This window comes from Lipotes vexillifer, unplaced genomic scaffold, assembly GCF_000442215.2.
Source record: "Lipotes vexillifer unplaced genomic scaffold, Lipotes_vexillifer_v1.1 scaffold835, whole genome shotgun sequence".
Classification (NCBI taxonomy): domain Eukaryota; kingdom Metazoa; phylum Chordata; class Mammalia; order Artiodactyla; family Lipotidae; genus Lipotes; species Lipotes vexillifer.
In genome coordinates, this window is record NW_006774135.1 from 2136167 (window position 1) to 2162405 (window position 26239).

At 62.5% G+C, this 26239-nt stretch overlaps 1 protein-coding gene across 1 annotated transcript in view; it reads right to left on the reverse strand.

The window, feature by feature from the left end:
* The window catches only part of MEGF6 (multiple EGF like domains 6), a 102683-nt gene extending 76452 nt beyond the window's left edge, over positions 1 to 26231 (reverse strand). Inside the window, exons 1-4 of the mRNA XM_007448979.1 lie at positions 26031 to 26231; positions 19419 to 19553; positions 13813 to 13922; positions 3038 to 3142 (exon numbers count right to left, since the gene is read on the reverse strand). Of these exons, the coding sequence (XP_007449041.1) occupies positions 3038 to 3142; positions 13813 to 13922; positions 19419 to 19553; positions 26031 to 26146 (466 nt within the window). The 5' untranslated portion in view covers positions 26147 to 26231. The remainder of the gene's footprint in view (positions 1 to 3037; positions 3143 to 13812; positions 13923 to 19418; positions 19554 to 26030) is intronic.
* Between the last annotated feature and the right edge of the window lie 8 nt (positions 26232 to 26239).

Here is a 26239-nt window from a genome sequence, read left to right on the forward strand (position 1 = left end):
GGTGGGCAGGCAGGCCCAAGTTCAGAGGGAGGGGCCCCCAGGCGGGGGAGGGGCTCTTCCTAAGCACTCCCCTCCCCCCTTGCTCTCCACCATCAACCCAGCAGAGTCCCCTTCTCCCTCCCCCACTCTTTTGTTCAAATGAAAGAATTTGGGGGAACCAGAAAAAATACGGCTTTTATTTTCAAAACTGGAATCAGTTATAACTGGGGTGTGAGTTACATATGCCCAACTGTGCCAGGTCTCAGGTCTGGCGGCCCCAAACCCAGCGTGGAGGGACCAGAAGGGAACAGGGGCGGCCTCTGCAGGGAGCACAGTCCTCACACCAGCTCTGCACACCCAGCCCCGCACACCCAACCCGGCACACCAGCTCTGCACACCCACCCCTGCACATCCAGCCCTGCACATCAGCTCTGCACACCCAGCCCTGCCCACCCAGCTCTGCACACCTAGCCCTGCACACCCAGCTCTGCCCCCCCAGCCCTGCACACCTAGCCCTGCACACCCAGCTCTGCCCCCCCAGCCCTGCACACCTAGCCCTGCACACCCAGCTCTGCCCCCCCAGCCCTGCACACCTAGCCCTGCACACCCAGCTCTGCCCCCCCAGCCCTGCACACCTAGCCCTGCACACCCAGCTCTGCCCCCCCAGCCCTGCACACCTAGCCCTGCACACCCAGCTCTGCCCCCCCAGCCCTGCACACCTAGCCCTGCACACCCAGCTCTGCCCCCCCAGCCCTGCACACCTAGCCCTGCACACCCAGCTCTGCCCCCCCAGCCCTGCACACCTAGCCCTGCACACCCAGCTCTGCCCCCCCAGCCCTGCACACCCAGCCCTGCACCCCCAGCCCCGCACACCCAGCCCTGCACACCCAACCCTGCACACCACCTCTGCACACCCACCCTTGCACATCCAGCCCTGCACACCCAACTCTGCACACCCACCCCTGCACACCAGCTCTGCACAACCACCCCTGCACATCCAGCCCTGCACACCCAGCCCTGTACGCCAGCCCTTGAACACCAGGCCTTTCTTTCAGGAGGTGGTGCCCTAGGAGGAGGCCTAGGGGCCACCCTCCAGCTTTGTCTACTGCTCCCTGAAGGCCACATCTGCCACCCAACTGGCCATTCCAGGAAGCCCCCGACCCTGGAGGGCCACGGACTGGTCACGAGCCCAGTCCCCCCCCAGTACAGATGCTCCTGCCTGGGAGGTGGGCAGGGTGGGGACCTGGGGATCCACCCCTCTCTCCTCCGAAGCAGATCTCAACCGTGCTCCACACCCAACAAGGCCTGACACCGTGCCCCGAGACGGCATGGCCGGAAGGTTCCAGGTGCTCACTGGGCCAGACTGTGCTTCCAGCCCCAGCTCTGCTGAGCAGTCAGCAGCTGCCGGGCCTCCCTGACCCTAGATTCCTCTTCCACGAAGCGGAAGAACTGAGGATTCGGGGAGCTACGCAGGGAGAGCGCAGTAAGGGCCCGGCGGGTGCACCCGCCCGAGAGGCCGTCCCCACAGTGACAGTGGGGAGCAGAGCTGCTCTGGAGGCAAAGCCAAGCCTGGAGCCCAGGCCCCAAGAGGCTGGCAAGACGGCGGCTCCCACCCGGCAACCCCTGCTCCCCACAGCACCAAGGTCCCGGCTGCTTCCCGAGGACAAGACCAAGGACAGGCCACACTGCAGAGTCACGTCCTCGTGCTGCTGCTCATCAGGCCACAACCCAGTCCCAGCAACATCCCCAAAGGCAGCTGGAGGCCAGGACGTCTCTCCCACCCCAACCCCGCACAGTCCAGCATCTCTCCACAGCCACCTGCGGCTGTCATGAAAGACCCCGAGAAGAGGCAGAGCGTGGCAGCTGGGCCCCTGCATCCCAGCCTGGACCCCAGTCTGCGATGGTGTGGGGTGGGGGTCACCTCTGTCCAGCCCACAGAGGGGCTCGGGATCTAAAACCACGAGGAGGCCTGGCTAAGGCTTGGAGCCTGGATGGTACAGGGCACAGAGCAGGGACCCCCCTTACCCCCAGCACCTGGAGGTGACAGCAGTCCTCACTCCGTGGCCCGGGCAGCCGCCCCTGCCCCCGGCCACCCAGAGCCCAGGAAGCACAGAGCCTTCCGGCTCGCAGAGGGCATGCAATGAGCGGTCAGAGCCGCCAGAGCCTTCCCGACAAAGGTCAGCACCCCTGGGTACCAGCGGCCGGCTCAGAGCTGTGGGACCCAGCACCTCCCCAGGACCCCTGCCTTCAGCCACACTTTGGGGAGGCACACTTGTGCATGCACAGGGAACGGCAAGGGCCTCAATTCCCCACGATTTCCTGGTTTCCCTCCCGTTGTTTACTGGGCATCCAGAGCCCTGAAGAGCGCGTTGCAGGATGTACGCCCCGTGTCCCCCTGGAAGAGGCCCCCAGCTGCTCACCAGAAGCAAGTTCAAAGCACCGGAAACTGTCCAGAGTGTTTCATTTCAATGACGGCCGTGGCTCTATGCCCTGTTCCGGCAGGACCTGAGAGCTACACGGTCAGCAAAGAAATTCTGGACAAAGCAGAAAACCACCGGGGATACTCAAGCCTTCCCCTCACGCCAAGAAGTCAGGAGGAATGTCTGCAGGGGTTCTTTGGGGGACTTTTCGGGCATTCGTCTGCACCACCCCCACCAGCACCTCCTTTAAGCCCATCTACACCCGCAGCGCCCCCCAGCAGCCGAGGCTGGATCCTCAGCGTGTCAGGCTCCAGTCTGCAGGTGTGTGACGTTTACTCAATCGGTCCCCTCGGGTAGGACCCCAAGTGTCCCCCAACTCTCAACATGAAGGACACGACAGCCTCTGGCGGGGCAGGGGTGCAGCTCAGGGACCCCTGGGACGTGCTGCCTCCCTGCCGGCCCAGGGACCCCGGCCCATCCCTGCCCGCAGAGGGCGTGATCGGACAGGGAGCGCTCGGAGATGGCAGGGTGCAGAGGCATCCCGTGAGAGAGGGTTACCCCCTCCCCCGACCCCCACCCGGCCCACCCGCACGGACCTCCAGGGCCTCGGTGCCTGCAGGGGACGCCATGCCACTCACCGTGCTGACAGCGGGGACCGTGGAAGCCGCGGGGACAGTGGCACAGCTGGGCCGAGTCGGGCACGCAGTGGCCGCCGTTAAAGCAGAGGCCGGGGCTGCACTGGGCTGTGGAGGGAGGGGGAAGACGCGTGAGGAGGGGCAGGGGCTTGGGGGCACCCCCAGCCCACCACCAGGACACAAGATCCCCAGAGACGCCTCCCCCCGTAAGTCTCCCCACAAGGTGAGGCCTCAAGGCCTGGACAGAACCTGGACCCTCAAGGGACAGGAAAGCACCACCCCCGGGGAGGGGGCCCCAGGAGGGTGGGTCACACACAGCCCACCAGGTCTGGAGCCCCACCGCCACCCCAGGGTCTGGGTTCAGTGAAGCCCCCCTGGGAGGGGCAAAAACCCCACTCCTTTCAATGGGACATGAAGGAGCTCCAGGGCGTTTTCGGGGGGGGCCAGGGGGACAAGGGTGGAGAGTAGGGGGTGCAGGGGGACAGCCTACAGCTAAAGGGGGCTGAGAGCTTGGCCAAGGCCCCCTCCCTACAAGACCCCAACGGTGGAAATGACCAGACTGGTCCCCCCCTTGAGGAGGGGCAGTGCCAGCCCAGGCCCCCTGGGAGGGGAGGGAGGGAGGGTCAGGGCTGCGAGCGGCTGGCCTCCCCACCTTCTCCAGAGGAGACTCCCTGCTCCCCGACCCTCTCCCCACACCCACCCCCAGCGGGGCCCAACAAGGCACCTGAACCTACTGGCTGCGGTGCCCTAGGGCTACTGAGCCCCCTCCGGCTCCAGGCCTCAGTGTGGAGGAGGCCTCAGCCGGCCCAGGAGGCAGAAGCCCTGGATGGGAAGGGCAGGTGCAGTCCCAGCCCCATCACAGCAGGGACCCTGACCCACGCCGGACCGGGTACCCCTGCGGGGGCTTCAGCACCAATTTTCTCGGCCCCGCAGCCATGACCCCTACACCTACACAGGGCGGGCAAGGCCAGGGCAGGTGGGCTCTGACCCCATCCCCGTGACCCCAACAGCTGGGCCCTGAGTCCAAGGGCTTCAGGGGTGCTTGCTGGGTGAGTGGACACTCTGAACAGTGGCCTGGACGCCTGCCAGGCACCCCAGAGCCCGGCGTAACCCACAGGTTCAGCAAGCTTCTGTATCGCTGGCAGCATTCCCACCAGGGGCAGGGAGAGAAGCTGGATGGTGGAAGAGCCCAAGGGGAGGGATGCCGACCAGGCACACGGGTCCAAGCAGCCCCCTAGACGAGGCACCACCCCAATGAGGAAACCAGGGCTCAGAGACACGCAGCACATGGCCCCGAGTCACACAGCCGCTGAGGAGGGACCAGGCCCAGGGCTTTCTGACTTAGCGTCAGGAGGACTCTGCCGGGCGAGACACAGGGGGTCTTTGCAGGGGGCTTCTTTCTCCTCTTCTGTCCCATAACCAGGCTGCTGTCCCAGCCCTGGAGGGATCCCTCCTCTCGGGCCACCCTGCCGGGGTCCCAGCTGGCACTCACTCACACCTGAAAAACTCCCTGAGGATGTTTCTGAAATGCAGGTGGGAGTGGGGGAGCTGGGGGACAAAGCGGGTGCCGCAGGGGAGCCAAGAGGAAATGCACGGTGACCCTGGAACCCGCACAGGTAATTCCGGGCCGGGGCCAACCCGGGCTGTGCACCAGTGTCCCCAGTGCTGAGGGCCTGAAACCTGTTGACTTGTGCAGTTTTTTGGAGGAAGAGAAGCCAGCTGTTCCCTCTTCACATCGTAAAGAGGTCTGCACCATCCTGAAGACCTTCAGCCCCAAACCACCACAACAGCCCATGCCTCCGGGGGGAATGAGATGCCCAGGCTGGCGCCCACCCCGGGACTCTGCCCCCCAGCAGCCTCTGCAGGCCCCACCAGTTCACGCCCGGCCTGGGGGTCCCCGCGGACAGCACCCTGCCTGCGTCCACCTCTGCGGGCAGTTCCAGAGCTCAGGGGGAGGCAGCAACCCACTGCCTGCTCCCATGCCCCTGCCCCGACTTGGTACATGGTGTCACATGCACAGAGAGGCTCAGGCCAGAAACCCGGGAGCCGTCCTCACTCGGCCCGCATACAATCCGAAGCCAGCCCATCGCTTCTACCTCCCATGCCCCTCGAGCCCACCCTTCTCTCCGCTTCAAGGCTGGACAAAACTGCCACCAGCAACCCCGCGGACACCTCTTAGCCGGTCCCACTCACCCGCGTCCTTTCTCTACGCCGCAGCCACCGGGATCCTTCACAACAGGAAGCAGATCACGGGCGCCTGGTTGAGAGCCCTTCTGTGGCTTTCCATCGACCTGGCACAGAGCCCCCTAGCCACCCGTCACACCCTAGCGGCTGTCCACCTGGACAAGTCGTCACTTCCTCAGGGAGCCTTTCCAAGCCCCCAGCCGAATCAGCACTCATAGCGCCCTGTGGTTTCCCACCGCAGCACCTCTGAGTGTAGCCAGCCCTTAGCAGGGGCGACAGCTGAGCTCCCACCCCAGGCCTGGGCTCCCTAGGGGCAGGCAACTACCGCGCCTCCAACACCATCACGTTCCTTGGAGACACCGACACGCCGACACTTAGAAGGGGCTCCATAAACTTTGTTGAATGAATGAGTAAAGAGATAATTAAATGTCAGGCCAAGCGGGACGTGAGACAGTTATTTGTCAGGAAGCCTTTGGAGCGAAAGGCAGGCACTCAGGATGCAAGAGGGATGCACAGGGCAGCACATCCTTAGATGGAAAAAAGAAAAGGTTTCACAACAAAGATGCACAAAGCTATGCCCCAAACCAAGAAGGGGTACTCCCTGTGGTCCCAAGGCTCGTGGGACACGGGAAAGATGGGGTTACCGTGGCGGGAAGCCTGAGACCAGTGGCACGGGGTGGCACTGGGCACACAGGCCTCGTGGCAGGACGGGCAGCCAGGGCACAGGGACGGGGCATCACTGCAGAGCACCCATGGGTCCAGCCCTGTGTGACCCCTCCCCCAGGCCAGGCGGGAGTCAGGGATGCCCCCGGCAACCCAGCCACCCCTCTCGCTGTCACTCAAGTCACCTGAGGGACAAGCGCCCCCCAAAAGACCCCACCGCAGCTGAGGAAGGGCCACAGGCAACAGGCACAGGACAGCCAAAACCTGGAAATGCAGCTCAGGAGCAGCAGACTGTGGCTTCCTATAAGGATGTTTGTTTTCCTCGAAGAGAAACAGGAGGGGCCATGTGTGAGAAGAGAGTTGGCAGGTAGGAAAACAGACCCAGCGGGATGCACGGAAATGAAAAACGTGAAAACTCCACATACAGGTGTTAGATGAAGGTTAGATGCTTTGAAAACAGTTTACAGATTGCTAAGTAACAGACGTGTTTTATACTTAACAGCAGCTACGTTTTTAATGAATTTTATAAGAGCCTACTGTATGCCAGGGGGACAGCAGGGGGCTGGTTCGGGGACCCACCCTCATGGCCCTTGGCTGGGACTGAACCCACAGGACCCTCAGGGGCCCCGGAAGAAACTGTCAGAACCCACGAGTGTGAGAAATGCAAGAACAGGTGGAGGTAGGCCCGGGGGTGGGGGCACAGTGCCCACAAGGTCTATGGCTGCCAGGCGGCCACGTCCTCCGAGGCTACAGGATGCTCTCGCCCTCCCCAGACCCCGCTGGTTCCCCCCGCCCAGAAGCCTTCGCGGGGCAAGGCAGCTCAGGCTCTGTAGATCCGTGTTCAAGTCCCAGCCCTAATACTTGTCAGTGGTTGGAAATTTGGGCTAAACTCCCCTATACATGTCAAACGCAACATTCTCACAGACCCTTCACGCTCTCAGAGTGTTGCCTCCACACTGTCTCCTGGAGCTAAAGACACACACAGCCCCCCAGCAGCCTACGTCCAGGGACCACGATCTCCTCATGCTATAGACCGGGAGCCGAGGTGCAGGCACGATGGCCAGGCCTTCGCCTTGGGGTGAAGCTAGGCACATGTGCCCACATTCCTAGAACCAGAGGCTGGGAGGGTCCTTAGGGGTGTCCAGTCCCGAGGGCGCTCCTGGCTGGGCCTAGGTGCGGGATGGCAGATTTAGGCAGCATAGCCCCCAGAGCGAGGACACCACGTCCAGGCATCGCCAGTGGCATCCTGATGCCAGCCACTTTCTCTCACGGCGAAAGGCAGGAGACACCTGTGCCTGGCTGGACCTTGATCAAGCCCACTGGCCATGGCGGCTGCAGCCGCGCTGTCCCAAGACAAGCTGGCCATGGAAAGGGGACTCGACTGCTCTCCAAGGGCTCAGTTTCTGCAAGTTCAGCCCCTGGACCACTTCCCTGGACCTGGGCTTGGCTGAGACCACGGCTCCTTCTCTCCACCCACCAAGGGACTAGTGGAAAGCTGAGTGAACCACAGGCAGGAGAGGGTGACCCAGGCGGACACCTTTGTCCAGCCTGCCAGGCCACCCACCCACCCACAGGCTGCAAACACACACCGAGGTCACCAAATGTGTTTCCGGGAACCAGCCTGCAAGCGAGTGCCCCTCTGCGTCCCCAGGCACCTCCGCCCAAGCCGCCCAGAGACCCCCACAGGGCAGGCTGACTCAGCTCAAGGTCACGGGGACACAGGGGCGGTTCCCTCCTTATCGCCCAGGCTGCAGGGCAGCATTTCCTAAGCCTCGTCCAAGTCGCTGATAAGAGCTGTCGGTGCACGGGCGGGCGTGGGTGCCCAGCTCAAGCTGACAGTGGTTAAGGAAGGGAGGCCACTTCCCTGGGAGCCCAGGGGACAGAGCAGGCCCTGAGCCCTCCTGTCTCCTCCCTCTCACCCTGCTCCTGCCAGCCTTCCACCCAGCGCTGGCCGAGGGCTAGGGGCCCAGATCACACGCCCCACTCCAACCTCCCCTGCTGGGACCCCTGCGGCAGGGAGGGCTCCACCTCAGCTCCATGCTGGGCACTCAGGCTCCAAGTGCTTGAGAAAGGGCCAAGCCCTCCAGGCCAGCTGCCTGGTGCCCTGTGCCTAGACCAGCACGCACCACACGGGGGGGTCCCAGGAGACAGGCGGGCAAACAGACACCCACTGCCCAGAGTCGGGCCCAGCTCCCAGAGCCCCTGCATGGTGGCAAGTCCGGGCACAGGCGAGCCACACCGGCTTTGGGAGACCGTGTCCAGTCAACAGGAGAAGTGGGAGGCCGAAGGGCCACGGACCCTGAGGACTGCGGAAGTCCGCTGCCCCCTCCAGGCCCATTCTGGGCTGCAGAACCCCTGGAGAGCAGACCTGGACAGGGCAGCATCCTTCCTTGACCCCCATCACGTCCACTTCCCGAAGGCAGTCAGCGGGGGGTGGGCACTGTGCACCCAGAACCTTCCAGAAGGGCTGGACCTGGCCCCTGCTGCGCCTGGCACTCAGATCATTCTGGGCTCTGGGTGACAGCAGCACCTCCACGCCTCATTGCCTGTGCTCCCCACCGCGTCGTGGCCCCAGTGAGAGCACGTGTGTGGGTGTCTGCGCACACATGGGAGTGGGAGCTCGTGCACACGTGTGAGCGATCGTGCACACGAGTGTACACGTAGGTGTGCACTCATGAGCATGTGTGTACACGTGTGTGAGTGAACGCACGTGAGTAGGTCACATACCTGTGAGTAAATCCAGCCACACGTGTGTGCACGCATGTGTATGTGAGGCTGTGTATGGTGAGACCCTCTGGGTGTGAGTGGGTGTGTAATCGTGTGCTGGGCACAGGGCCGGGCCAGTCTGGATGTGACTCACGGTTTGGAGAGACCTGGGGTGTGCGGGACACAGCAGGACAACATGCCCTCCCCCGGCAACCTGGGGGATATTCACATCCATGCCAAGGACAGGAGAGCCAGGATGCCAGCTCTGCAAATTCCCACGCTGGGTGCAGGGCTGCCGTGTTGCATCCAGAACGGAAAAGGAAAAGTGAAGGGCAGAGGCCAGAAAGCCGAGGGCTGCCCTCCCCGGGGGTTCACGGCCGCCTTCCTGCAGCTCCTTCCCCGCAGGCCCCAACCAGCCAGGCCCAGTGCCAGGCCCAGTGCCGCAGGACCGCAGAGGAGGTGGGAGGGAAGGGAGGCCTGCCTGGCGGTCCAACAGTGGGACGCAGGGGCGCCGAGCCCAGGCTTCACACCGGGGCCCTGACTATAGGCACTGGCACCCAGATCCAGGGCTGCATCCAGTGGTCTGGGCTCCTGGCGTGGGGACAACGGCTTCAGCCCTTCCCTGTTCCTGTGGCCTGCAACCTTCCCTTCCCTCTGCAGTGGGGCTCTTCCTTGGGCACGAGCAAGGCCCACCACTCACATCACACAGGCCACCAATGCCCTGGACAGAGAGGCCTCCCAGACCCCACCTAAGCCGGCACCACCTCGGTCAGCCCCTTCCCACCTCACTTTTCTCTGTAGCTTCCCCACTCACCGGCATGTAATCTGTCCCTCCCTCCTTCCCTCCCTCCCTCCCTTCCTTTCTCCTCCTCTGTTCCATGAGAACAGGGCAGGTACCAGCCTCTGCTCAGGCCCCTCCCATGCCCAAGCGCAGTGCCCAGCACCCCATCGGCCCTCCACAGACGCTGGTTGAATGGATCACCTACACACTTCCCAGTACGTGCTTTAGGGACACCGTTTTATTGTTTTGCCTTTTTGCTTCTTTTTCTTTCTTCCTTTTTTAAGAAAGAATGAGTTTGGAAAACACTACACAGCCTGTGTCAGAAGCCTGCAGCGGGGCTTCCCTGGTGGCACAGTGGTTGAGAATCTGCCTGCTAATGCAGGGGACACAGGTTCGAGCCCTGGTCTGGGAAGATCCCACATGCCGCGGAGCAACTGGGCCCGTGAGCCACAACTACTGAGCCTGCATGTCTGGAGCCTGTGCTCCGCAACAAGAGAAGCCGCGATAGTGAGAGGCCCGTGCACTGCGATGAAGTGTGGCCCCCGCTCGCCACAACCAGAGAAAGCCCTCGCACAGAAACGAAGACCCAAGACAGCCAAAAATAAATACATGAATTAATAAACTCCTACCCCCAACATCTTCTTTAAAAAAATTTATATACCCTCATTATCCAATCCCACTAACCAGATAAAGAAACCCCTTTCCATCTGCAGCACACACTGGCATATCAAAGCCTCTGAGAAGTCCTCCAAAAACAGTACCTGCTTAACATGCTTTACACAGAGCTTCCCTTTCCCAGGGCTGTCTTCACAACCACGGGGCCGGTGCAGCCCCTGGCCCCTGCTCGGGCACTGCCTCTCCGACCTGTGGCCTCCTCCGATGGACTGAGCCCAGCCCACATGGAGAGAGTTCAAGATGGAGCTACAGACAGTCTTCCCGGCACCCACTCCATCTCAGGCTCCGCATGCTCGCTCCAGGCCAGGTACCTCATCTGTGCATTTGGGTCCCTGCTTCGATAAGGGGGAGCCAGGACTCAGGGTGACCATGGCTGAAACATTGGGAGCGTCCAGGCAAAATCTGCCCCCTGACTGGGATAGAGGTGGAATTCAGAGAGCCACTGGGCAGGACTGGCACCCCAATAGCATGAGGCCCCCCGGGCACACGTGCTCTGGACCCACAGGTCCTGGGGAAGGCCCTGGTTACCAGGCACCCCGCCCAGCTGGCACTTTTTCTTTTCGGTCACCTCCCGGTCATACATGCTGCTAAGTGGGTCTCGGAGGAATCCCAACACCATTAGAAGCTTCCTGCACAAACACCACGGGGGCCTGACACTGTCCCACACACAGCCCAGTTTCCAGGTCACATCCCAGAGAGGACACTTCACTGTGGCTGGTGGAGAGGGGTGGGGCCAGCAGGGGTCAGCGTCCCAGGGCCCTGCCCCCACCTGCCTACCTCTCCCGGTCCCCTGGCTGCAGAGAGCCTGGACCGGGGAACAAGGGAAGGGGCTAGACAGGCTGGCGAGGGGGGCAGTGGGGAAATGAGGAAAGGGGCAAACAGACAGAGAGAAAGAGGGAGGGCGGGAGCCCTGTGCCTCATCACCATCCCCTCTGCTCGCTCTCAGGGTCTCGGAGGACCCTGACCCCGTCCGCAGGCCTGACGCTTGTTGGCACGCAGCCAGGAGGGGACCAAAGGTAGCCACCCTGGACTCACACCTGACCCCCCTGAGGCAGGGCTTTCCAGGGGCTGGGGGCTCCGGCACCTATTGGGACCCCAAGACCTCCACCCCAAGACCAGTGCCTGATGCGACCCTGCACCTGACCCCAGTGCCCCCTGCAAGAGCCCCCGGTGCGAAATGCACAAAGGCCTTGGAGCCAGGCTTCCGGAAGCCTCCAGCTCCACCCAGCTGGGAACTAGCCCTGAGGGGCTACAGGCAGAGTGACCCCAAGGGCTCAGCTACGATGTGGGGCGGCTGAGGAAGGGCCCCTGGCCGCCCACCTCTCCTTCCTCCTTCCCCTGCGTCCACTTCCTCTTCCTGGGCTCCAGCCGGCTCCCCTCACACCCCAGCGCCCATCTGGCTGGCCTGGTCTGCCCATCCTCATGCATCAGTGTCATTTCAGTGTCCGCCAGCAGCAGCCGGCCTCCTGGCAGACCTGAGCTCCCCATGGGCAGGTACTGACCCACCCGGTCCCGCTGAATCCCCAGCGCTCAGGGGCAGCGGAGCAAAGACCAAACGAATGAATGAGTGAAAAAAATGAATGAATGAACCAATGAGCCGGGGCTGAGGGCGGGATCCTGGGCTCTTGCCCTGCCCCATGTGAACCGCCACCTACCCTCACACGCTGGCCACCCAGACTCTTGGGGGACAAGTGAGTGCCCCGAGAGGCCAGATCACAGGGCTCTTCCTAGATCATTAAAAAAAAAAACAGATAAAAGCCAGGTACATAAGTAAGTAAATCCTGCCCTAAAATGAATTTTTAAAAACAAACAACCAAGAAAGCCAAAGCCTCAAGTTCAGGATACACGTGGGGACACTGTCCTGTGTCTCCTGGCTGATGTGACAACCCGGACCCCCAGGGCCTGACTCGGCAGCCGAGATCCCCCCATTTCCCCACCACCCCAGCCCTGCCCCCAGCCAGTCGCAAGGCCCAGGCTGCCCTGGGAGGGTCCCGGCCGAGACCCCTCCCCATGGCTGAGAACCCCCAAAGGCCAGTCCTGGGCTGGTTCAGGACCCACCCGCTGAGCGGCGTGGCCGCATCCCCCCCTCCTGCCGGACAGCCAGGCGAGGGCAGAGCCAACTCGACCACTGTGGCCAGGGGCACAGGCAGAACCACAGGACAGGCCCACCAGGCTGGGGTGAGACTGTCGTGACCCCTTGCACTACGGACCTGACCCAACGCTTGCCTCCGTTCCTGAAAAGCCAGCACTTGGACCGTCTCCGCAGTGGGCCTCCTGGGGTCTGGATGGCCCTTGGCCCTTCCGCTCCCCTCACCCAACCCTGGGATGGTCACTCCAAGACACAGGTGACCCCCAAGGGTCACCAAACCCCAGTTCAGGGGTGCGCAGTGGACGATAATCGTGGGAAAGCCTGGACCTGCACCTGCCCCTCCCCCTGCCCAGGAAGCCAAGCCCAGAGGGTCCCCACTCCAGGCCAGACACGTGCAGTGCACCCACGTCCCTCCCTGGGCGCGAGAGGCCACACTCTCCCTCACAGACCCGGGGGGACACAGGCCTAGACCCCGCCTCCTCCCTCCACAGGTCACCGCTGGAGAGGTGGCACCACAGGGAGAAAGGCCGCTCTCAGAGCTGGACACTCCCACCCGGTCCCCCGCCTCCCTTCCTGGGGAGAATTACTCATTTCCTCTCCTGGACAAACATGGCCACACCTTTCACTTTCCCCCCTTTCCCGCTGGAGCTCACAAAGGGCATCTGTGGCCTCCGTCTATGGGCCCCCGGGGGCCGGAGAACAGGCGGGGACGTGACCCCTGAAGTCCGGTTCCCACCCCAGGCGCAGAATGGCCCACCCGTGGTTAACCCGCTCCGTGGGGAACCGTGACCCACCACCCCTCACAGTGCAGCCCAGTCTCACCCTGTCCTGATGCCACGGCGCTGTTTCAGCGGAGGCCTGACCCCTGGGTGGGCAGACCTCTCCAGAGGTCTGCCTCTTCGCACCCAGTCAGCCTCCCCTGCTGGCCCACCTGGGCCCACACCCACAGGCCGGGAGCCCTTCCCAAACACCCTACAGCTGGACTCCAAGCCATGCCCATTCCTTTTACAAAGCAGAGGCTTCACAGCCAGCCGCTAAGATCAGAACCCGATTCCGGCCCCTCTCGGTCTCCGGTCCCCGAGTCTACAGCAGAGGCTGCCCGCGGTCACGTGCGGATGTTCAGGCGCTGCCCCCCGCCCTGCATCTGTCAGGACCTCCCTCTTTGAAGGAGACAGCAGACGAGGAGGCTGAGGCCCAGGACGCCGGTGAGGGGGAAGGACGGACCCACAGTGCGGGGCGGGGCAGGTGGGGCGTGGGCAGGTGGGGCAGGCGGGGCGTGGGCAGGCGGGGCAGGCAGGCCAGGGGCTCACGCTTCATAACGCCGACGCCACACCAAGCTCAGGGGCATCTGAGCCCACTGGCGCCAACCCACGGCCCCGGAGCTGCCCTTGGACCCCTCCCCGGTACCGAGAACTTGGGCACCAGCAGACGGCCCCCCACCCTCCAGCTCGGCGCCCCTGCCAGCCTCTCCTTCCGTGGCTCCGGCCAGCGTCGGGGCTGGAGGACTCACTGGGCCTTCTCCTTCGTTATGTCACTCAAACAGCCTCTGGCGAGCACAGTGGCCGAGCGAGTGGCCCTGAGGTCTCCCACACCGCGCAGGAGCCACATCCCGTTAGACTGGACGGGAGGCTGCGGCATCTGCGGCAGGAGCCGGGCGGGGCGGGGCTGCCAGGCACTCACAGGAGAGGCAGCCCTGCTCTCCGGGCTGCTGGTTCCACCCCGGGCAGCACCGCAACACGGTCTGGGCCTCCGTGGCGTACACCTGCCTGTAGCCGGTGTAGTAGATGGTTCTAGGAGAGAAGGGAAAAGGGGGGCGTTACCGTCGAGGGACCGGGCTCGAGGCACTTCTGCCCGATGCGTTCGGCTCTCACCACACCCAGTCCCCCAGACCGATTCTCCCACTGTCCCCATTTCACAGCCGAGCAGGTCAAGACACGGAGGTGGGCGGAAGGTCTGCATCCCGCGGCCGCACCAGGTGAACGAGGGACCACTGGGGGCAGCGGGAGTGGGGGTGGACAGCCGTCCTGGAACCAGCAACAAGGCAACACGCCGCCCCTTCCCTCTCCACCCCCAGGGTGGTCCCGGCTCTGAGCCGGCCTCAGGACAGGCATCGTGCCCCACACGTGGCTCTCATCGCCAAGCCAGTCTGCGAGGGGCTGGGGGTCAGACTCAGTGTCCAGCCTGGGAGCAAGAGTGGCTCCTGGAATGAGCCCCGTGGGCCGAGGTGCCCAGTGCTGGGCGGGCTGCGCCCCAGGCTCTCGGCCCACCCGTGCACCAAGGAGGCAGGCGGCGGGCCTGTCCTGGGGTGTCCCCGAGGAGGGATCCCTTCCCCCACCAAGGGCTGCCCGAGGGAGACAGGCTGATGGGGGTGAAGCAACGGTGGGCAGCAGCAGGAGGACCCGAGTGTGTGAACACACAGCCCTGAGGTCAGAAGGGAGCAGGCAGGAGGGCTTCCTGGAGGAGGGTGGCCCGGGTCCAAGGCTGGTTCCTGCTCTGATGGGAGAGGTTACAGCCTCACAAAGGCTGAGCAGAGGGAGGCACAGCCCTACCCAGGAGCTGGAAGCAGGCAGCCGATCCGGCCAGCCTGGGGCCTGGCAGGGGGAGTGGCCGCAGAAAGGTGGTGCCCACACACCAGAGAGAGACCGGCCTCACCACCCAGAGGGGTAAGGGCCTCCTGTCTATCCCCTCCCCAAATCCAGATTGCCACTGGCCACCTGCGCCTCGAGGCCCCTGTAAGCCCAGCCATTCAGGGCCACCTCTGCCAGTGCAGCCCTGGCCTCCGCCTTGCTTCTCCTGGCATCGCCCAGCCCCAGACTCGCCTGCAACCATGAACCTGGAGCAGAAGCCAGGGTGGGGGGTAGGGGGTGCCCCACTCCTACTCTGCCCCAGCAAACTGACCCCCAGCCCCCCCACCTCCCTCCAGCTGCACCCCAACGCCAGGGCTCCTGGGCCCCTTCCGTAAATCTCTGCTTCTGCTTCTTTGGAGAGTGCGTGAAGCAACGCGAGGATCTGCCTGACCCCTGCCAGCCGCCCGGGGAAGCCGCCCTGGCTGCCCCTCCTGACACCCCAGCCCACACAACCCCCACCCCCATCTGGGGATGGTCAGGAAGATGGACAGCTAACTGCCCCGCCTGCCCCAACCCCAAGTGGAATCCCCCAAATCCATGCCCACCCGGAACCTGTGAAGGTGGCCTTATTTGGAAATAGGGTCTTGACAGATGTCCTCAAGTTAAGATGAGGCCAGCGTACTGGCTTAGGGTGGGCCCTAGTCCAATGACTGGTGTCCTCATAAGAAGAGGGAACTGTGGACACAGACAGAGGGAGGAGGCCAGGCGACCACAGAGGCAGAGACCGGGGTGATGCCGCCACCAGCCCGGGAGTGCCAAGGATGGCCGGTCATCACAGGAGCAGACCCTCCCACCAAGCCTCCAGAAGGGACCACCCTTGCCCACACCTTGACCTCAGACTTCTAACCTCCAGACTGGGAGAGCGCAAATCCCTATTGTTTTAAGCCCTCAGTTTGTCATAATTTGTTACAGCAGCGACAGGAAACTCATACAGGACCCAGGGCTCAGCACAGGCCCTGGGGTCCACGCCGTGAGGTCCCTGTGTTTACAGTGACAAGCCTGGCCAAGGGGATGTTGGGGGCAGGAGGGGGGGAGACGGACAGAGAGCGGAGGAACGGGAGGAGGGGAGGGGCCAACCCGGGGCCCACCCTCCAGGCACAGCACCCCCGCGCCCACTGCCATCTGTAGGACTGGCGACCTGGGGCTTGGCCAACAGACTCGACCCTCAGTCGAGGGCCCTGGAGGCCCCAGGAGCAGCGGGAGGGGCTGGGCTGCCGTCTCCAGGTCATGGACACCTGGAGACATGGACACCCCTGCCCCCAGCTTGCTCTTCCCGGCCCTCGGGAGTGGCACGAAGCCCGTGGCCGCCGGGGGACCTGGACCCCACCAAACAACCAGGGCGCTTCCCGGAAGTGTGAACGCGCGCACGTCACTGCGTACGGGCAGCTCGGGGGACTCTGCACGACGCCACTCTGGCAGGACATGAAACCAGTTGCCTGGAGAGAGACCGACCACAGTGGTGGACAATGTCTGGCAGAGCGGATGGTGTGTGGGACCTTCCGTCGTAAATATTTCCCCTTTCCCTGGGCTACGTGCTGTTCCTCTCTGTCACCGGGAAGACGGGCCAACTGGGCCCATCTGCTGCCGTCCGCATCCCCTAAAGTTAGTGACCCTTGGAGACAGCGGGTCAGCCTGCAGCCCCCACTGGGCCTGAGAGCCAGCCCTTGCCCCCTGCAGCTCATATGGGACACCTCCCGTGGGAGAGTCACAGGGGCTCCGGCCACGGCCAGGAGCTGGTTCCTGCAGGGCCAGGTGGATAGGGGGGCGTGGCTACCAGGCTGGTGTCCACTCCTCCACCTTATGCAGCCTCCGCAAAGCCCAGGCCCCAGCGCAGCGGGATCGGGGGGGAGGGGCCTGGTGGGAGCCCACATGTGGGCTCCGTGCTCCGAGCATCCTCTCCCTCCCCACCCCTCTTCCTTCCTGCCCCCCAGGGGGCGCATGGCCCAAGCTCCCCACCCTGGGGCAGCCTGTACTGGCGGGTTTGTTGGGGAGACGCCCGCTATGGCGAGGGGGGCAGCAAGCCCCCTGACGTCCTCATCCAGTCTGTCAGGTACCACCTCGCCTGCTCTGGGCCAGGAGAGAGCCCCATGTCACCCCACATGGCCCTGCCAGGGCCACGCAGCAGGCCCACCAGCCCAGAAATGGGAAGTGGGAGTCACTGCAGCTGCAGGAGAAATGGCAGCTGCCACATAGCAGCCACATGTGTGGCCTGGCCCGTGGCTGGTTACATAATCCTCTCCCAGCTGCAATCCAGGCCTGATGCCCCCGCTCTGCAGTCGGGGAACAGAGGCTCAGACAGGGTCTGACCCCAGAGCGAGATTTGGCCCACTGAGAGCCCTCACTTGCTGGCCGCCCCCTGGGAGCTCAAGAGAGGAGGGGCCTCCTGTCTGTCCAGGGGAGGGAGGGTGACCCTGAGCTGGTGCAAGTTGGGGTGCGGTCAAATCGTGGGGTACAGGGCGTGCTGCCTCTAAATGCAGCTCCTCGGATGGCAGGGCCCTCAGAGGTTGCACCCACACTGGCTGGGTGTGGGGGAGCGGAGGGGCCGGCCTCCCACCCTCGCTGCTGCTAAGATGCAGCCTGGCCCCTCCCCCATCCACGCCCCGGCTGCGGGCGTGGGCCGAGGGGAGGTGCCAGCAGAAGCAGGAGGGTGGCTCGGCACCAGCGTGCCCTGTGTTTCCCAGAGCACGTGGGATGCTGGGGCCTCTGCGGACATGCTCCTGATAGGCGAGGAGAAGTGACACGGACCAAGGAGGGCTGGACGCTGGTCTGGCCGTGGAGGAGGGAGGGCTGGGGCTCAGGGCAGGCTTCACGGGGAAGCCGGAGCCTCTGTGGGTTACTGAAGGACGGAGAGGAGCGGGCCAGCGATGGAGCCCACAGCCTCGACGGCCACTGGAGGGCCAGCTGCACGAGGCATTTTGGAAGCCTTGCACAGCTGGAACAGTGGGCTCGGCCACAGGCGTCGTGGGGGGCACACAACACGCTAACGAGGCCGGGGGCCCTCTGGAAGGGAAATGAGGCCGGGACCCCCACAAACACTTGCCACTGACCCCAGGAAACGCTGCAGGATGCTGACCGCCATGAGCACCGAGGCGGGGAGGCAACCTCGCTCACCTGGAGCGAGAACAGCCCAGCGGAGAAAGGTGGAGCCCGGCTCCAGCCCGGAGCCAGACACACGGGACAGTGGCCGCCACGGAGCCAGGGGCCCGCACTGCTCCCACGGAACTGCGGCGGCCCTGCTGGGTTTCGGGAGGGAGGGTCCCTGACGCCCGAACTGGGCAGTGCAAGGACAGGACCCCAGAAGCCCTCCCGAGCCTTCCCAGGAAACCGCGACCCAGAACACACACCCCCACCCTGGGCTGCACACGGCCTCCCCAACGCCCGGACTCCCCACCAGGAAGCTGAGGCACCAGCCACCTTGGAAACGCTGTCCCCCACCCTGCCCAGGCCAGCCTGGAGAAACAGTCTGACAGCCAGTCACAGGGGCCTCCGCAGTACTGCCACCCACTCCACTCTCCAGCCCAGGGACCACAGGGCTTCTGGTTGCTTCCCAAAGAGCGCCCTTTCACCACAAGTTGGGGGTCAGGGCGCGGGAGGGCGGGTGGCAGCTGACGTGACCTGATACCCATTTAGCAAATCCACCTACATCCACGTGAGTGTGGAAGCTGGGAAGGACAGACTGCAAGATGCACGTCTCTGGGGAAACGGTGGTGATTTCTCCTTCTTGTCGGGCGTGGCCCAGCCTTGGCCCTCCTGACCCTGGCGCGGGACCTCCGTGGTGGAAGAGCCATCCTTGCCTCCACCTGCCCCATCCTTCCAGCCCACCTCTCACAACCCAAACTCTCCAGACACCACCAAGGTCGCCAGCAGGGAGACGAACCACCACCAGCAGAGAACTACGCTGAGACGTAACTGCCCCGTCTCTCTCCGTTCTGCACGTGTACGAATCATACAGCAAACGTTTAAAACTAAGGCCACCCCGCACCCCCGCTCCTGGGGACAGGCCCAGCAGGTTCACGTCCCAAAGACCTGGCCCGAAGACCTGGCCAAGAGGCTGGACAGCACACTCCCATCGGAGGACTCAGCCCTCCTCCCCAGCGATGGAATCCCCTCATCACCCCACCCCACCCAGCTTTGCAACCAGGTAGATGCCAGAACCCGAGTCTATAAAAAGAAGAGAGGTAGGCAAAGGCACTCCTCCGTTTGATTGTGAAATAAAATCTTGAGCAATAAAGGTTTCACACAGGCTTGGGGTCAGATAGCAGCAGCAGCCTCCAGCCAGGACCTCGGCAGGCTGGGCGCCCCGCTTTTCACCCTCTTGCATGGTCAGTACCTCTCCCTGCAGGGTCCCCTCCTGTCCCGTAGAGTCTCCCCCTTACCCTCCGAGGCCCCCTCCCCACGGGGTCCTCCCCCACCCACAAGGGCCCCAGGTGGCTGCTGAGCAGGCACTTACAGTCTGGGAATAGCCTCCATGGCGGCCACAACCCAAGGGTGGTGTCAGAGGCCTTGACCTCAGATGTGGGGCTTCAGTGGTGGGGCGGGGGCGGTGCCTGTGCCCTGAGACCCGGACGGCCTGGTCACTCCTTTGCCTGAGTGGTCCATGCTGCTCTGCGTGTGAGCAGCCTCCACCCCCCCGTGGGACCCGGGGAGCCCTGCACGCACCTGCGTTTGTGGCCAACACACCAGTCCCGCCGCCCGCAGCCCGGCCTCCACACGGGCACCATGCGGCTGAAGGCCTGCACGCAGGGCTGGCGACGGCCCACCAGGGTCAGCTCCCGCTCTGCACACACGTTGGGCCTGGGACACAGACAGATGGTCAGCACTCTTGTCACCAACACCAACCCCCCTGCATGCTCACCCTCGGGTACCCAGCCGTCCAGACCCGAAGCCGGGCCCCGTGGCAGGGCACCCAGCCCGGTGCCCATCCCAGGCCTGCACAGGCCTGGCCTTGAGGGAGCGGATGCTCAGGGGAAAAAGGAGGGGCTCACAGGGCCACCTTTGACCCTCCCCCTCACATGGGCCACGCCACCCAGAGCATCCCTCCAACCCTCCCAAGACCCCAAAGCGTAGAGGCCACTGCCCCACAAGTAGGGGAAGTGGAGGTCCTGGGAACAGTGACGACGTGACCCTGAGTCTGTCTGACTCTGACCCTGCCGTTCTCTAGCCCCGACTCTCCCTGCTTCCGAGATGCCCCAAGCTGGGACACAAGCATGAGACACACAAGCCAGGGGACCTCCCTGAGCCTCGGGTGACCCCCTGGCAGGTGAGGACTCACGGCACTGGCCTCGCAGGTTGTCGTGAGGGTTCACTGAGCCGGCACAGAGAAGGCTCCTGTCGGCCAGGGCAGGTGGCCTCATAGGTGCCTCCAGGAGAGACAGGCCCAGGAGGAACTGCCATTTGCAAACCGAGATCAGGCCCAAGTGAACTGCTGCAGGTGCAGCATCATGTCTGCTCCAAACTCCCACCCACCCCTCTGCTCAGCACGCAGACATCAAGTCTCAGCTATCTTCCCGCGGGGGCAGGGAAGAGAGGATGAAGGGAGGGGAGGGCTTAGGCCTGATGGCCTCTGAGCCTCCAGGCTGCAGGGCCTGGCCTGGACCCTGAAATAGCCCCCCGAGCCGTGGGTGGCCTGTGAGGATGGAGGCGACACATTCCGAGGACAGTTACAAACTCAGGCTCTGGAGCCAACAACCCAGGCCTGGGGACCACTATGCAGCCTGAGGAAGGTTACTGACTCTCTCTGCCCCTTGGCCTCAGCATCTATGAAGGGGGCAGCAGGTGCCTCAAGGGCTCCTGACACAAGATCACGCGTGTCTGGAATCTGGCATGTCCCTGGCTCAGAGAAAGTCCCTGTATCTCTGGGTCACAAGGCCCCACATCCCCTGGGATGTCACCGCCATTCCCGTACATATGCCGACCCAGCTCAGCATGCAGGATGCCTTGTCAGGGCCTTGGGGAGGGCACGCCATGGCTCACAGGGGTCCCTCACCTCAGGGGGGCTGCGGGGGGAGCAGGTCTGGCCACTCGGTCAGCAGGAGAACCGCCCCGCACGGAGCTTGGGAAGTTGGCGCCTGGCAGAAAACCCCAGAGTAGGGGCTGGTGCTCTCCTCTGAAGGGCCCCCTCCTTCCTGGACCCCTCAGACCTCAGCCATGAGGGCCGCCGCTAACCAGCGAGATGACCACGGCGAGGCCACACAGCAGCCTTTCCAGTACATGTGCTCTGGTCACTCTCCCGTCCGCTGTCCACCCTGTCCCCGCCCCCGCAAGGCACCTGCGTGACTCTGGTCCCCCAGGCCTACAGGGCCGCCTGGCTTCCAGGATGGCAGGTTTTCCCTCTGGCTGCACATCGCTCTCCACATCCCTGAAAACGGTTAAAGGGAGGAGGGACTAGCGCTGGAATGATTTTCTCCTCTGGGAAGCTTCCGGCACCTCAGAAGCACAAGCTAGCTGGCTTTTCCATTTGGAAGGAGGGAGGAAGCGGGATGGGGGAGGGAGAGCCGAGGAGGAAACAAAGAGGCCAGTGGGACGAGGGCACAGGAAAGACCCCTGAGGTGGAGCAGAAGTCACTGCTCGGGCCCCTCTGTTCCTGAAGTTGGACCCAGCTGCCCATCTGCGGGGAGGGAAGGCAATTTCCCAGCTACACAGTGAACACAGCTTGGGCGGAGCGGGTACTCATCCCAGCTGTCGGGCCATCTACTCCCCGGGGCAGAGCGGGGCTCCTGGAGGCTGGTGGCCTTCGCCTGGAGCTGGAGGTGAGGGTGGGCATGAGATGCGTCCCTCCAGGGTGGGCAGTTCCTGGGCCCACAAGGCACCAGGGTGAGGGTGAGGAACACCAGGGCAGGGAAGCGGGGCAGCTGGCCTTGCACAGCTGGGGAAGCCTGGCTGCACACACCCCCTGGTCCGGGAAGGGGGCTGCGTTGCTGAGCAGCATCTCCGTCACGTCTGTTTTTACAGGCTCCGGGGTCCCAGGGATGCCGTGACCCAGGCAGATCACTCTTGGACACACGGGTCTCCCCGCCAGACGAGTGGACAATTGATCACAGTGTCAAGCACGTGCCCAGCAGCAAACGCAGGGCCTGGCATGAGGCAGCTGGCCATAGATGTACTCCTTCCCTGCCCTTTCCCTTCATCCATCACAGCCTCAGCCCCAGGAGAGACGGGGAAGCAGGACCCAGATACTGGGAGTTGCCCACAGGCCACTGAAAGGACAGTTCAGCTTTCAAATTCCCTGACCGGTGAGCAGGGGCCTTTGAATGGCCAGAGGAAACCTCAGCCTCAGCCTCAGCGAATGGGGGCCGTTCCAACCCTCAGGGCCAGTGGGTCCAAGAGCCACTTGCAAGCAGGGACTTGAGCTTGGAGGGCCTGTCCCTCTCTGGATGGGAGGGGCCAATGTAATGAACTGATTGCAAAGCACTGGCCATTTTCCTAGCACAGCTGCCCAGAGGACTCCAACCCAGGGGAATCGGTGCTGGGAGCTGACGTCTCCTCCAAGCTCTGCAGCTGCAGACTCAGCTCGGTCAGAGCTCCCTGTGCCCAGGCGCTGCTCCCACAGCCCTGCGTTGACCAGCCCCACACACAGTCAGCAGTCAGTCCAGGGCCCAGGGAGAAAGGCCAGCACCCTTCCACGGCAGCAGAGATTCATTTCAGAGATGTAAGTAAATAAATAAATAAGCGTTGGCTGGTTTGGAATCTGGACACGTGGGCCAGCAGGAGCCAAAGGACCAGCCACGTCACTCCCACGTCCCAGCTGTCGGGACCCCAGAACCCCTGGGGCTGCCAGGCAGTGGGAGCCCCCGTAGAGCACCCTCCTCCTTTGCCTCCCCACAGGCCCACCATGGAGGTTTTAAGCCGGCCAGAGAGGGTGGGGCTGCCCGTGAAGGGAAGGGCGGCACAGGTGACGGGACCTTCGAGGAAAAGGACTTTCTGGGACCCTCACTGCTCTCCGGGCTCCCTCCCCTATCCCTCTGGGGTGCGGGGAGCAAAGAGGCAACTCTGGCAGCTCCAGGAGTCCGCTGGCGCCCGCCTCCTTTCTGCACAGAACAAGCTGCTGAATGGGCCCGTTCACAAGGTTTCTCTGGGGTCTAGCAGCTAGAGCTAGCAGCCCCCGACTTGTTCAGCCAGCCAGCAGTGCCCACTGCGGCCCCACCACAGGTTCAGGCAGGTGGCAGGTGCTTACAGACAGGAATGGGAAGGTGTGCTCGCAGGCAGCACGGAACTCAACACGAGGAGGGCATCAGAGAGTGGAGGGACGACGCCCCAGGATGAGAAATAGGGGCACAGGCCCCCAGAGGGCAGGTGGGAGGCGCCCCAGGAGGGATAGGATCCTTGAAGGATCTGAAGAGCAGGGGGAGGAGGGGGGAGGAGGGGAGGGGGAGGGGAAGGAGGGATTCTGTCTTCCCTTCACCGAGGGAAAAAAATCTCAGCTTCTGAGTCTAGTTTTAATAGTATAAGGACTGCAAGGTAAAACAGAATTGTCAAAAAGGAAAATTTTCTATATTTCAAAATACTATCGCATTACACATGTTGGTAATTATTCTCCTCCTCCTCCTTCTTCTTTTTAATTTCATTAAATGGCTTAATTTCTTGGCTTCTTATGCAATTCAGGGAAACATTGTCTTTGTACTCTAAAAGAATTATCACTGCTGGCCACTTCCAAGTTGGGTTACCTGAGACAAGTTAAACTTTTCCATTACCTCATTTGTAAAATAAGAATAATGACATACGGCCTGTGAGGATTAAATTACTTATTATATGTGAAGTACCTGCCACTTTACATGATACATAATAGCATCTCAATAAATGTTAGGCTTTAGTGAGGAAATATTTTCACAATGCAAAAAAAAAAGTTCTTTAAGTGACTCATATATATGCTAAAGGCTTTATTTAGCTGATGTGTATCAGGGAACACCTGAAAATCAGGTGGCTCCTCAATTGAAGCAGTGTCAGAGTTTTTACAGGATGTAGGAAACTATAAGTCCTTGCAATTTTCGTTTAGGAAACAGGGTTTTATGTTTGTTTGTTTTACTTTAACTGAAACTTGAGATTGGGGGTTACACCTGTTTTCATGCTTCTGCTTGGGATTAGTTGGTGCAATCCTAATAACCATTAGAACAGCATTGTCTGAGAATTGTTTTTGTAAGATATATATATCTTGCAAAAGTATATATCATTTATACTGAAACCTTTTAGTATAACTTTATGACTACAAAAATAATCAACTTAAAAAACAAAACAGAAGTATCAAGAAGAAAAAACAAAACAAAACAACATCACCCAAGAAAAACACCGTTAACATTTTGGATTATGTCTCTCTGATTTTTCTGTGCATTTGTAACCCAGATACATCTACTCCATCATTAGCTGGCTCCGGGTTCCTAGAAAATATTTCCTTTCCCCATACTTCCCCCTTCGAGTTCTCTCTCTCAATTGACAGAGAGAGAGAGAGAGACAGAGAGAGGGAGAGAGAGAAAGGGACAGAGACAGAGAGACAGAGAAGGGGAAAGGAGGGGAGGGGAGGGGGGGAGGGGGGGAGGAGTGGGGAGGGGAAGGAGGCTTTGGAGAAAGCAAGCAGCAGGAAGGCTGACCTCTCCTGCAATCCTCCAGCAGCTGGTGGAAAGCCCTCCCCAGGTTCGCTAGTGGCCTCCCAGAGCCCTGGGTGAGTGAGCAGACCCCAGGGAAAAGGCTCAGTCCCAGGGGGCCCAGAAGGGCGATCAGTGGTCCCCACAAGCGCATTGGGGCAGAAGCCCCTCTTAGAGCAGAGCCCTCCATCCCCAACATCCTCACCGGCTGAGCAGCTGTCCACCCTGACCAGCACCCTGGGATTCCCGGGAGCCTGGGCCTCTGGACATCCCCAGCCAACCGTGTGAAGAGCAGGCAGGCTGAGCGGCCAAATGCCCCGTGATAATCCCTTCTGAGGCCACAGCTTCCCTTGGACAAACTAAACTCACTGGGATCACAGCAAAGAGCAATGTTGGGCAGAAGTCACATGGAGGGGCGGGACTCGGGGCCCCAGACCACGCTCCTCTGAAAAGGCCACAAGGAACTCTTCCTTCTTGGAGTAAAGCAAGACCCAGGGCCCAGGGGGCGTGGACCTGTCCCTTCCGCAGCTCTGCCTGGAAGCCCGTCCTTTCCTCCTGTATGGCCAGGTGCACGGGGCCCCTGGGGCAAGCCCTGCACAGGAAGCCCCAACCCCAGCCTGGGCCCCTCACTGCCCCTCTGCAGCCTTTCCAAGCTCTGCGGGCCCCCGGCCCAGCACCCTGAGGGAGCGCGGGGATGGGGGCTGCCAGCAAGCTCTCCCCCACCCCTCCTCCTCCAGACCGGCTCACTTCGCACCAGTTTTCCTTTGAGGCCAACACAAGGATCGATTTGCTGTTTGAAAGAGACCGCTAAACAGCCCACTGGGGAATCATCTTTCAAAATTAAATTCATCTTGGCTGGCTCCCTGACCCTCTCTTCCTGCCCGTTCTGGTACTGAATGCCTTCTCCTGTCTCCCAGGCCCAAAGCCCACGTGTTTAACACATAAACCAAGCCCAAGCAGCCCCCTGTCGGGCACAGCCCCCAGGCCCCAGGAGACAGGGTTTGGAAGGAAGTGGGCACAGGCTGCTTCCTCTTGGCCTTCTCCAAGCTCCCTGGCCAGACCTTGCCCAGGTTCCCTCACCTCGGCGGGATGCAGGTTCCACCCAGCCTGCAAACCCACGATGCACAGTTAAGACAGAGGAGGGGGCTTCCCTGGTGGCACAGTGGTTGAGAATCCGCCTGCCAATGCAGGGGACACGGGTTCGATCCCTGGTCTGGGAAGATCCCACACATGCCACAGAGCAACTAAGCCCATGTGCCACAACTACTGAGCCTGTGCGCCACAACTACTGAGCCTGCATGCTGCAACTACTGAAGCCCGCGCAGCTAGAGTCCGTGCTCCGCAACAAGAGAAGCCACCGCGATGAGAAGCCCCAGCATCGCAACGAAGAGTAGTCCCCGCTCGCCGCAACTAGAGAAAGCCCGTCCGCAGCAACGAAGGCCCAACGCAGCCAAAAATAAATTAATTAAATTAAATTAAATTTAAAAAGACAGAGGAGGAAGGGGAAGGCGAGAGGCCGGGTGGTCCTGCCACGGAAGCGCCCCCAGACCCAGACCCAGACCCTTGTCTCTTAACCTCCCCCTCCCCCGTTAAGGCAATGAGCCCCGTGTTCTCAGGGCCCCGGGGAACAAGCCGCCCAGGGCTCCGGGGCTCCGGACGTCCCGCCAGCCCTCCCGCTCCCGTCCCCGCTCCTCACATGCCGGGCTGCAGGCGGAACAGGGCGCCGGCGCCCGCTGACACGGCGGGGAACAGCAGCGCCAGGGCCAGGGCCACCGCGCGCCCCGCCACCCCCGCCTCCGGAAGGAAAGGCATCGTGCCCGCCGCGCCGCGCCGCTCCCTCCTCCGGTCCCCGGCTCACAGGCGGCCCAGGCGGGCGCTCGGAGCCGCCGTCTCCACGTGCGCCAT